This window comes from Trachypithecus francoisi, unplaced genomic scaffold (assembly GCF_009764315.1).
Source record: "Trachypithecus francoisi isolate TF-2019V2 unplaced genomic scaffold, Tfra_2.0 Lachesis_group4, whole genome shotgun sequence".
NCBI classification, from domain to species: Eukaryota; Metazoa; Chordata; class Mammalia; order Primates; family Cercopithecidae; genus Trachypithecus; species Trachypithecus francoisi.
The window spans coordinates 102,502,055-102,514,331 of NW_022681469.1; the positions used below are offsets into that span (position 1 = coordinate 102,502,055).

General features: G+C 39.2%; 1 protein-coding gene across 9 annotated transcripts in view; it reads left to right on the forward strand.

Annotated features, from left to right (window-relative positions):
* PDE1C (phosphodiesterase 1C) overlaps positions 1-12,277 on the forward strand; it is a 564,336-nt gene that overhangs the window by 471,787 nt on the left and 80,272 nt on the right. For all 9 annotated transcript variants that reach the window (XM_033192699.1, XM_033192698.1, XM_033192700.1 and 6 more), the window contains 3 exons: positions 987-1,088; positions 1,657-1,777; positions 12,010-12,091. In XM_033192699.1, coding sequence (XP_033048590.1) covers positions 987-1,088; positions 1,657-1,777; positions 12,010-12,091 — 305 coding nt within the window. The remainder of the gene's footprint in view (positions 1-986; positions 1,089-1,656; positions 1,778-12,009; positions 12,092-12,277) is intronic.

A 12,277-nucleotide genomic window follows, 5' to 3' on the forward strand; every position in this document is an offset into this window, starting at 1 on the left:
TATATACATATGTATAAAACTAGAAAATTCAAACTGTTTTAGATAGACATGAGCCAGATCAAACTTTGCCTGGGACTAGATTTGAGGGTGATGGAAATATTTGGTATCATGATTACAGTGGTATTTTCAAAAACGTATTCAACTGTTAAACTCCTTACATTCTGCAATTTATGTAAATTTTCAGCAGTTTATTCTATGTAAATTATACCTCAATAAAGTTGTTAGAGACAGTAAAAGGATCAGTGATTGGCAGGGGTGAGGGAAAAGAGAGGGGTGAATCGAAGGAGCACAGGGGATTTTAGGGTGCTGAATCTGTTCTGTAAGGATACTGTGATGGTGGATACATGGCATTATGCATTTGTCAAAACTGGTAGAAGTGTGCAACTTGCCCGGTGAACCTTAACGTGGACTAAGGACTATAGTTAACATAATGTATCAATATTGGTTCACTAGTTGTAACAAATGCACCACATTAACACAAGACTTTAAAAATAAGGAAACTGTGCAGGAAGAGAGGTAATATGGGAGCTAGCTATACTATAAGCTCAAATTTTCTGTCAACCTAAAACTCTATTAAAAAAAATCAAGCTATTTTTAAAAAGATGGACTACCTGTATCCAATGTGAAATATGGATTATCAATTTACTTCCTAGGATTATTTTTAAGTTAATTCTTTCTTAAAACTCTGTATTCATTTGAAGAAAAGAGCATTTTAACACAATTTTCAGTTTCATTGAATTTTTTCCTGTGAGTTAATTTTCCAAATGGTATGTGTATTCCATGTATCATATTCCTCATAAATGATTTCCTTAATCCTTAGCTTTCATTTATTCCAAATAAAAAGCTCACCTTAAAGACCCAAATTAGATGAGAAATGTCAGAAATAGTTAACTGATTTTGATTACCAGTGACAAAAACAAAAAAAACTGATTTTTGTTTTCCATTTTTGACTTCCATCCTTTTCCCTCCATGGTTGTCTCTAAAAGGGAGTTTCGAACCTTGGTAATTGAAATGGTGATGGCCACGGATATGTCTTGTCACTTCCAACAAATCAAAGCAATGAAGACTGCTCTGCAGCAGCCAGAAGCGTAAGTGTGCTTGCGGCTTGTGCTTGTGTTTGTATAGGTGTTTAAATGGGTCCTTGTCCATGTGGCTATCCCTTTAAACAGCATCTCCTTTAACACAACTTTATAGAGTGTTCTCATGCAATGGTGATGTTTGAAGGAGAAAGCATAAAAGTTGTACCTATCACAATGAGGTATGTTCTCATCAGGGTTGAAAAAATAATAGAGGCAGTATCAGTTGTCCCCAATGAGAATTTAAAATAATTCCCTGTGGGAAATTAAATGATCAGAGATCCCCAGTGCAGAGGCAACACATAAAAGTCAGTGACTCTTGGATTCTTGCTGTCTTTTTGAAGGATGCAGTCATTCCAGAAATGGATTTGAGTCCAGAGAGTCCAATTCCGTAAATATGGAGGCCAAGTTAATGAGTATCCCAGTTGTAGGATGAAATGATGTCTTTTCCTCCATTTAGCTGAAGTGGGGTTTGAGATGGAAGAATGACAGAGATTAAAAACTTAATAAATTTTTAAAAACTCTTATTGAGGTTCTGAAGAGTGTGGTCATCATGTGTTTGGGTGCTTTTGGTTTACAGCATTGAAAAGCCAAAAGCCTTATCCCTTATGCTGCATACGGCAGATATTAGCCATCCAGCAAAAGCGTGGGACCTCCATCATCGCTGGACAATGTCACTCCTGGAGGAGTTCTTCAGACAGGTACCTTGTTGCTCTCTCTCCATCAGGGCTGTCATCATTGGATATTTGATGAATTTTATATCTCAGCAATGCTAGGGTAAGGACTATTGAGATTACAGTAATTTTGGAGAGGGGAGGGGGACTCCACAGATTATTTTGTTTCTTGGTCATGTGATGTTTGAGTCTCACCTAAATACTGATTTTTAGGACATTATGGTATTTCTATCCTATGCATTTCTGTTTGGGGAAAAAAAGTGTTTCCTTGTGGCAGTCTTTTGTCAAAATGTCATTTGAGGGGTTCTTTTACTTTTTTTTCTAGTAGCTCAACAAAATGACAGTTACTTTGGCATCACCCTGTAGGATTAAGATGTTAATCTTGAACTCATGTCTCTATTATAATTGGTTGAGTTGTTTCTTTCTAGTGGACAAGTCCGTGATGCCAAATTCTAAACCAAATGTGGCAATTTGGGGTCAGGAAATCACTAGAAACTACTATTCCAATTATATTTAAACTTCACTACATCCTAAGTTCCAGAGTTGTGTTGTCTATAAGAATAGGCAGGATTGGTCTGGTGCGGTGGCTCATGCCTGTAATCCCAGCACTTTGGGAGGCCGAGGCAGGTGGATCATGAGGTCAGGAGATCGAGACCATCCTGGCCAAGATGGTGAAACCCCATCTCTACTAAAAATACAAAAGTTAGCCGGGCGTGGTGGCGGGTGCCTGTAATCCCAGCTAACTGGGAGGCTGAGGCAGGAGAATCGCTTGAACCTGGAAGGCGGAGGTTGCAGAGAGCCTAGATCGCATCACTGCACTCCAGCCTGGTGACAGAGTGAGACTCTGTCTCAAAAAAAGAATAAGCAGGATCTTTAATTATTATAAATTGTTTAAAAACAAATTTTAAAACTGCATAGAACTAGAGAAACAGAAAGGGAAATAAATTCTTGGCACCAAGGCTAAAATGTTTCCAATTCAGGCACGTGCGCTAACCTTATCTCTAGAGGTGCTGCCATTCAAACATCTGCCTCCAGACATGCGGGCCTGAGATTGAAGGCATGACACATAGATTTGGGGACCTAAATTATAATTAATTCAAGTTAATATAGTTAATTCAGTTAATTCTTGCTAATTCAAGAAAGAGGTTCAACAGCATGGATTCAGAGACTTCTGATTCCATAAAACACTACTTAATAACACGAGTCACAACTTCATCCTGCAAACTGACAAGAGATGGGCTCTTTTGCTATTTATTTAGATTTCTGAAAGACAATTGCTCTTGTGATAATTCTTACTCTTATATTTCGAGTTTGAATGGAGAAATTGTAGAAGGCACCTGTGTGTGTGTGTGTTTTCCTTCTGAAGCTGTACATACTATCTAGTAATGAAGTGGGGCTAGAGTTAACAGCACATTAAACAAATGCCAGAAGACACTTTATTGGAGTTTATTTCAACTGATTTATGGCTTGAGTCTAATCAAATTGCTTCTCTAATTCCCTATGGTCTTATCTATGATTTATGTTGGGTGAGTGGGGGGAGGGAGGGATTTAGGATAAGGTTGGACCAGATGTTTTCTTAAGACCCTTTCATTAGAAAATGCAAGGCATTTCCTTCACTCTGTCTATGGTGCACATGCACACATGCACACACACACGCCACAGCACCCTTGAGCTGTTATATGTGTATGTCAACAGGTACCCTATTTAGTTTATGGTTAATTATCTTTGCAGAGTCACTGCTCAGCCTCCCAGAGTAGTTCTCAAAGGAGACTCAATGGTATGGGAGGAACTAGAACTATAGAGGTGACTCTGGAAAATCATCCTTCACCAAGGGCTTCTTTTGAGCTATTTTTCCAAAGGCTGTTTTTCTAATAGTAGTAGGAGGATGTTCTCCAAATCTCCACTCCCCCTATCATGCTTTCTTTGATAATACTTTTGCAGTATCACCCTGTATTAGTCTGTTCTCCTGCTGCTAATAAAGACATACTCAAGACTCAGTAATTGATAAAGGAAAGAGGTTTAATTGACACACAGTTCCACATGGCTGGGGAGGTCTCACAATCATGGCAGAAGAGTAAAGGGATGTCTTACACAGTGGCCAGCAAAGAGAGAGAATGAGATCCAAGCGAAAGGGATTTTTCCGTTATAAAACCATCAGCTCTCATGAGACTTATTCACTACCACAAGAATGGTATGGGGAAAACCGCCACCAGAATTCAGTTCTCTCTCACCGGGTTCATTTCACAACATGTGGGAATTATGGGAGCTACAATTTAAGATGAGATTTGGGTGGGGATACAGCCAAACCATATCATTCCACCCTGGCCCCTCCCAAATCTCATATTCTCACCTTTCAAAATCAATCATGCCTTCTCAACAGTACCTCAAAGTCTTAACTCATTTCCACATTAACTCAAAAGTCCACAGTTCAAAATCTCATCTGAGACAAGACAAGTCCCTTCCGCCTATGAGTCTGTAAAATCAAAAGCAAGTTAGTTATTTCCTAGATACAATGTGGGTACAGGCATTGGGTAAATACAGCGATTTCAAATGGGAGAAATTGGCCAAATAAAGGGGTTACAGGGCCCATGCAAGTCAAAAATCCAGCATGGCAGTCAAATCTTAAAGCTCCAAAATGATCTCCTTTGACTCTATGTCTCACATCCAGGTCATGCTGATGTAAGAGGTGGGTTCCCATGGTCTTGGGCAGCTCTGCCTCTGTGGCTTTGCAGGGTACGGCCTCCATCCTGACTGCTTTCATGGGCTGGCAATGAGTGTCTGCTGCTTTTCCAGGCACATGGTGCAAGCTGTCAGTGGATCTACCATGCCGGGGTCTGGAGGACGGTGGCCTTCTTCTCACAGCTCCACTAGGCAGTGCTCCAGTAGGGACTCTGTGTGGGGGTTTCAACTCCACGTTTTGCTTCCACACTACCCTAGCAGAGGTTGTCCATGAGGGCCCTGCCCCAGCAGCAAATTTCTGCCTGGACATCCAGGTGGTTTCATACATCCTCTGAAATCTAGGCAGAGGTTCCCAAACCTCAATTCTTTACTTCTGTGTGCCCACAGACTCAACACCCTGCAGAAATCTCCTAGGCTTAGGGCTTGCACCTTCTGAAGCCATGGCCTTAGCTGTACCTAGCCCCTTTTAGCCATGACTAGCATGTCTGGGATGCAGGGCACCAAGTCCCTAGGCTGCACACAGCCATTTTTTTCTCCTAGGCCTGTTGGTCTGTGATGTGATGGGCTTCCAGGAAGGTTTCTGACATGCCCTGGAGACATTTTCCCCATTGTCTTGTCTCCTTGTTACTTCTGCAAATTTGTGCAGCAGGCTTGAATTTCTTCTCAGAAAATGGGTTTTTCTTTTCGATTGCATCATCAGGCTGCAAATTTTCTGAACTTTTATGCGCTGTTTCCCTTTTAAAACCAAATGCTTTTTTTAAAAAAATTATACTTTAAGTTCTAGGGTACATGTGCACAACGTGCAGGTTTGTTACATATGTATACATGTGCCATGTTGGTGTGCTGCACCCATTAACTCGTCATTTACATTTGGTATATCTCCTAATGCTATCTCTCCCCCCTCCCGCCTCCCCACAATAGGACCTGGTGTGTGATGTTCTCCTTCCTGTGTCCAAGTGATCTCGTTCAATTCCCACCTATGAGTGAGAGCATGAGGTGTTTGGTTTTCTGTTCTTGTGATAGTTTGCTGAGAATGATGGTTTCCAGCTGCATCCATGTCCCTACAAAGGACACGAACTCATCCTTTTTTATGGCTGCATAGTATTCCATGGTGTATATGTGCCACATTTTCTTAAGCCAGTCTATCACTGATGGACATTTGGGTTGATTCCAAGCTATGCTATTGTGAATAGTGCCGCAATAAACATATGTGTGCATGTGTCTTTATAGCAGCATGACTTATAATCCTTTGGGTATATCCCCAGTAATGGGATGGCTGGGTCAAATGGTATTTCTAGTTCTAGATCCTTGAGGAATCGCCACACTGTTTTCCACAATGGTTGAACTAGTTTACAGTCCCACCAACAGTGTAAAAGTGTTCCTATTTCTCCACATCCTCTCCAGCACCTGTTGTTTCCTGATTTTTTAATGATTGCCGTTCTAGCTGGTGTGAGATGGTATCTCATTGTGGTTTTGATTTGCATTTCTCTGATGGCGAGTGATGATGAGCATTTTTTCATGTGTCTGTTGGCTGTATGAATGTCTTCTTTTGAGAAATGTCTGTTCATATCCTTTGCCCACTTTTTGATGGGGTTGTTTGTTTTTTTCTTGTAAATTTGATTGAGTTCTTTATAGGTTCTGTTTATTAGCCCTTTGTCAGATGAGTAGATTGCAAAAATTTTCTCCCATTCTGTAGGTTGCCTGTTCACTCTGATGGTAGTTTCTTTTGCTGTGCAGAAGCTCTTTAGTTTAATTAGATCACATTTGTCGATTTTGGCTTTTGTTGCTGTTGCTTTTGGTGTTTCAGACATGAAGTCCTTGCCCATGCCTATGTGCTGAATGGTATTACCCAGGTTTTCTTCTAGAGTTTTTATGGTATTAAGTCTAACATTTAAGTCTCTAATCCATCTTGAATTAATTTTTGTGTAAGGAGTAAGGAAAGGATCCAAGCCAAAAGAACAAAGCTGGAGGCATCACACTACCTGACTTCAAACTATACTACAAGGCTACAGTAACCAAAACAGCATGATACTGGTACCAAAACAGAGATATAGACCAATGGAACAGAACAGACCCCTCAGAAATAGTACCACACATCTACAGTCATCTGATCTTTGACAAACCTGACAAAAACAAGAAATGGGGAAAGGATTCCCTATTTAATAAATGGTGCTGGAAAAATTGGCTAGCCATAAGTAGAAAGCTCAAACTGGATCCTTTTCTTACTCTTTATATAAAGCCAAATGCTTTTAACAGCACCCAAGTCACCTCTTGAATGTTTTGCTGCTTAGAAATTGTATCTGCCAGATATCCTAAGTCATTTCCCTCAAGTTCAAAGTTCCACAGACCTCTAAGGCAGGGGTAAAATGTAGCCAGTCTCTTTGCTAAAACACAGTAAGAGTCATCTTTACTCCAGTTCCCAACTAGTTCCACATCTCCACCTGAGACCACCTCAGCCTGGATGTCATTGTCCATATTATCAGCAGTTTGTTCAAAGTCATTCAACAAGTCTCTGGGAAGTTCCAAATGTTCCCACATTTTCTTATCTTCTTCTGAGCTTTCCGAACTGTTCCAACCTCTACCTGTTACCCATTTCCAAAGTCGCTTTCACATATCAGGTATCTTTACAGCAGCACCACACTCTACCAGTACCAATTTACTATGTAGGTCCATTTTCATGCTGCTGATAAAGAATACCCAAGACTGGGTAATTTATAAAGGAAAGAAGTTTAATTGACTCACAGTTCCACATGGTTGGGGAGGCATCACAACTGTGGGTGGAAGACAAAGGAAAAACAAAGGGATGTCTTACATGGCAGCGAGCAAAGAGAGAGAATGAGAACCAAGTGAAAGGGGTTTCCCGTTGTAAAACCATCAGATCTCATGAGACTTATTCACTATCATGAAAACAGTATGGAGGAAACTACCCCCAATTATTCAATTATCTCCCACCGGCTCCCTCCCACAACACATGGGAATTACGGGAGCTACAATTTAAGATGAGATTTGTGAGGGAACACAGCCAAACCATGTCATACTCTCTACAGCTAGGAGTATTTGGTCCATGGCTAAAGGATAGATAATAGCTAACTCATATAAGTTTAAGGTATTACAGTGATTCTTTTTCTAATTATGAGGAAATAAAAATGAATTACTTAAACACATGGACATTTTTTTCCTCGTAAAGGAAACCTTGTTTGCACATATATATACTCAAATAAAAACGTGCTGGAGGCAATATGAAAATAACCATATTGAATTTCTTGCCTGTTGGGAAGGAACTGTTAACTCATTGCACTGGAACTATTTTTTTGTAATTATAACTCAGTAAATTATTTTCATTGACTTAATATTTTAACCTCGATGCCATAAGCTATAGTAAGTAGCACATGTAAGAGAAATGTTGCCTCAGCTCTTAACTATAGATTTTAAGTTGGACAATTCAAATGGGAAATCTCGGTGGCACTATAGAGTGTTTTTAAAAATTACATTTGGAAAGTTGGGTTACATTTTAAAATAAGGGCATAGTCTCAGTGCTGATGGGCCACACATTCCATGGTTTGCTAAGAGAGTAAGTTACATCTTCAATTTTATAACCATAATTTACAAAATCCAAGCCACTGCCTCAGGGTACTTTTTGATGAAATATTGACTTTAAAGAAGTATAAGTTCACCTTGTTGGTAAATACATCATGTTGTAAAAACTGTGAGGTTCATTTTCTTTGTATTGCTGTACAATTTTATATTTTGCAAACATCTCTTACAATTTTTTTAATGTGTCTATGGTATTTTTCCCATTTTTATTTATTACACGTGTTGGTGAGTTTTTCCTTTTTTCTCTATGAAATTATCAGATTGTTTTATTGTTTCTCTTTTTGTTTATAGTGCCTTCACTGGTCTTTTTATTTTTAGTAATTCAGTTCTCCTTTGAGCTGCTTCCAGCACAATCTGCATTAACGTGATAGTTCTAGTTTTCTTCTCTTTTCAATATATTTCCTGTGCTCTGCTAGGTCTCATTCCCCTGAGCCCTTGTTCTTGATAATTTCAGGAGCTTCTTTCTGTTAATAGTGGCACCATTTTTCTGATGAGTGTTCCCCATCTGCTGTTTGAAGTTCTCTATTCCTGCTTTTGCTGCTGATGGTATAATACTTCCTTCTCCTCCCTTTGCTCTTTTTTTTTTTTATCTCTTCCTTCCTCTTCTTCTTCACCTTTTTCCTCTTCCCCTCCATCTTCTCCATCATCTCTTTGTCCTCCTCCTCCTTGTACTCTTCCTTCTGCCCTGCCCCTTCTCTTCCTCCTGTCTTTTCTTCTTCACTTTGTTATTATTATTTACCATCTTTGAGTGAAATGTATTCTTTTCAGGCCAACTATTTGCAGATTTGTACCACAGGGCAATCAGAGCAGTAGTATTCCAAGCTATCTAGAATTGTCCTTGGTTTATTATGAGTCCTATGAAGTGGTGTGTGTGTGTGTGTGTGTGTGTGTGTGTGCCTTGACTTTTTCCTTACTTTTGTAGGGCCTCTTGCAATTCAATGTCTATTCTCTACCTAGCCTCTTGGCATCCTGCCTCATTCCTATTTGATATTTACAGCATTTGGCAGCCCTTTCTCATATAGTTTTGATTTGAGATTACAGATTTTCACTTGGATGTGTGATTGCATTTCTTTTTCTTACCCTCCTCATTTTGAGGTGATAATTTCTGAAAAAGCTAAAACTTTACTATGCTATCTTAAATCCAACATCACAATGCCTTTCTCATATGTTATATTTGTGTCTTCCTCCTCTGGGAAAGAAGAATATACATTGCTGTGCTTTGTTCAACCTGATCCTTCTGTTGCTTTCCCAAACATTTCCTTTTTCTTTCTGAGAAGACTCACTTGAGATATTACCTAGATGTCTTTGGAAGCTCTTTCATTGACAGGTGCCATCTTCTCTGTGAACTTCCAATACAGATGGAGCCCTTGTTTCTTTTCACTGGTTTGCTGCCTACATATAGCTACCCCCAAATGTATAGCAACACACATAAATGGAAGTTTTGAACTCACTCATGTAAAGTATAGGACTCATGTTTCTTGATTGTCAGGTGGTTCTATGATAAGCAATGACTTTAGACCACACTCTGCCATCTACCTGGCTTCCAAAGTGCTTGTCTACATCAAACCACTAAACCAGGGAAAGCATGGAGAAGTAGGCATAAGAGATGTTGTAGGCCTGAACTGCTGAACTGTGGTAGAAATGCATCCCTTCTCTTCTTCTGTTATTGAGCACTAACTGGCAGTGATTCTAGGCAATGGAGTCTATCTGTGTAGACAGGAAATGGAGGAGGAGAAGAATAGGGGTTTGGTGAACAGCTACTTGCCTAATTGCTCTCTTTAGTTTGTCTGTCATAAATGTCTGAGTGACCAAAGGAACTTGAATGTTTCTAACCAAATTAGTCTTCTCATTTATTCAACAGATATTCATTATCTTCCTTCTGCATGCCAACTACATGACTTTATCAGTTGGAGTTATCTGAACCCCTACTGCAGGAATGATATTTAATTTTCTGAGCTGTCCTGGAAGAAAAAAATGAGTGATTTTTAAAAATCCTTTGTATAAATAGAGAATTTTGCCCTCTTTTGAAAATGTTGACCTCTTCAATAAAGAGGAAAGTGTATGAGTAATTTTAAGCTATAGCTATAGAGTCATACAGTATGGTGTTATCACTCAAGTTGGATTCGTCAGTAGAAGTTTATTCCTCTACATTATTATCAGCACTGTTTTTTTTCCAATTCATAAGTATATCTGCTTTCCAAAGGGAATTCAATTACCTCTGTTTTAAAAATAAGCTTTTATTAGTTGAGTCTACATAGCTCAATTAAATACAAAGCATGTAAATAATGTGTATATTTGGGTATGGACAAGTTCATGGAATTAGAGTTATTTAGTATCAGGTGATTGTTCAGTAATGAAATCCAAATTGGTGTTTATACTCTAATAGTCAAATAGAGAGTGTTCACATCCTCCCCATTAAAATGTACTGACAGAACAATTTGTATCCCTGCTACCTGGGAATTAAAAGGGTTTTATTTGTTTTAGCTGAACTATCCCACCAAACCATCTACATCACTAGAATTTATGTTATAAATACACTTCCTTTTCTACATATCACCTAGGTAGAAATCACTCAGGAGGAAATCATTTTTATCATGCCACTTGAGAGAGTAGTTTTCAGTAGAGCGTACTTAAATAAAGAAGCCATTTGTCCCCTGGGGTGTCGATATAGGAAGAGGGTGCAGAAGGAACTGAACCACTTAGGGACTATTCCTGAAACCCTTGGATGTCCCCAGCTCCCATTGTGACCCCACTGTTGAACTTCCTTAGACACACACTCCTTTTCCGTCCTTTCAGTTAATGCTGCATTGAGCCAACATGTGTTCTCTTTGGTAGCATGCCTTAGAAGGAAGAATCATCCAGTTTTGAACCAGGCCTGGTTGCAGGTTGTTACTATCCTTTATTTGCTATTAAATTAATTTATTGACAGTACTTATTACAATCAGAATGTATTAGGTGAACAAATTCACTAAAAGTTTCTCAAATCTTGACCTTAAATATTAGAGCCACCTGTTGGGAAATAACAGTTCATTTTATTTATTTACATGCATTTTTCTCTTTCATCCTTATAACCCTATGAGGTAGAGATTACTATCCCACATTTAACAAGTGATAAAAACTGAAATGCATGGAAAGAAAATAACTTACCTATGATCTATCTCACATCTAGTAGGAGAAAGAGATTCAAGCACAAGTCAGTAGCTATTATCCTGAACCAGTAAAATGAATTAGCACAGCTTCACTACTATAAGAAGGGTGACATATTTTTTTTTCCTTTCCTCTGGGGGTATGACAAGTATTAAGTCTCAGGCCCAAGTTTTTAGAAAACATCTCCATCATTATTTAGACTTTTCATAGTACTTACTTATTATGGTGACGCTTTTGGTAAGATTGAGAATATATTGGTCAGACAATTATGTTTTATTGTTGTCTAACTTCATAGACACAAGCAATTATTTATTCTGACTCTTTTTGGTCCACTTTTCATTATGGACTGACCTCTGAGGTTAAGAACCCAGAAGCACTTGCTCCAAGTGTGTGTGACTTTAAGTAGCACTAGGGGGATCAATCTGAATCAGTCCAGTTTGAATTTTAGTTTCAAACACTGCCCACATCTGGGAGGAGACCACAGGTTGACCCAGGATGACTTAGGAAAACACAGAAATTCTGCCTGCAGTGCTGGCTGCAGGCCACAAGACATATTTCCTGTTGCCTTATTTTCCATGGAGGTCATAGTACTGCCCAATGAGGCTTTCTTTACAGCAGCATGAGCTTTGTAGTTGGATGGAACTATTGGATCCCAGAGGGCTTCAGCCTTTTCTTGTCTTTTATGTAGAGAAGAAGTCTCCATAAAGACTTATTATATAATGTAATTGTAATAATTAAAATAAAGACCAGTGGCCTCTGTGGTGGCAGAAGTCTCTAAATGAAATCTGGGTGACCCAACCTACTGTTCCTTAATTTACTATGACCTTTTATTTTTCCAGGGTGACAGAGAAGCAGAACTGGGGCTACCTTTTTCTCCTCTGTGTGACCGAAAGTCCACTATGGTTGCTCAGTCACAAGTAGGTACGTGTTTGCCAGCTCTTTGGTTAGAAGGAAGCACCAAAGCAGGAAGCCTGTAGAAGTAAGCACAGATGCTCTGAGCAGTTCTTTGGCTGGGAAACTGGCTCCATTCTGCCATGTTGTGCTCATGGCTCTGCCTGATTGGATTTATGGAACCACTCTGTCCATTCTTCTCCCTGGAATGTAGCT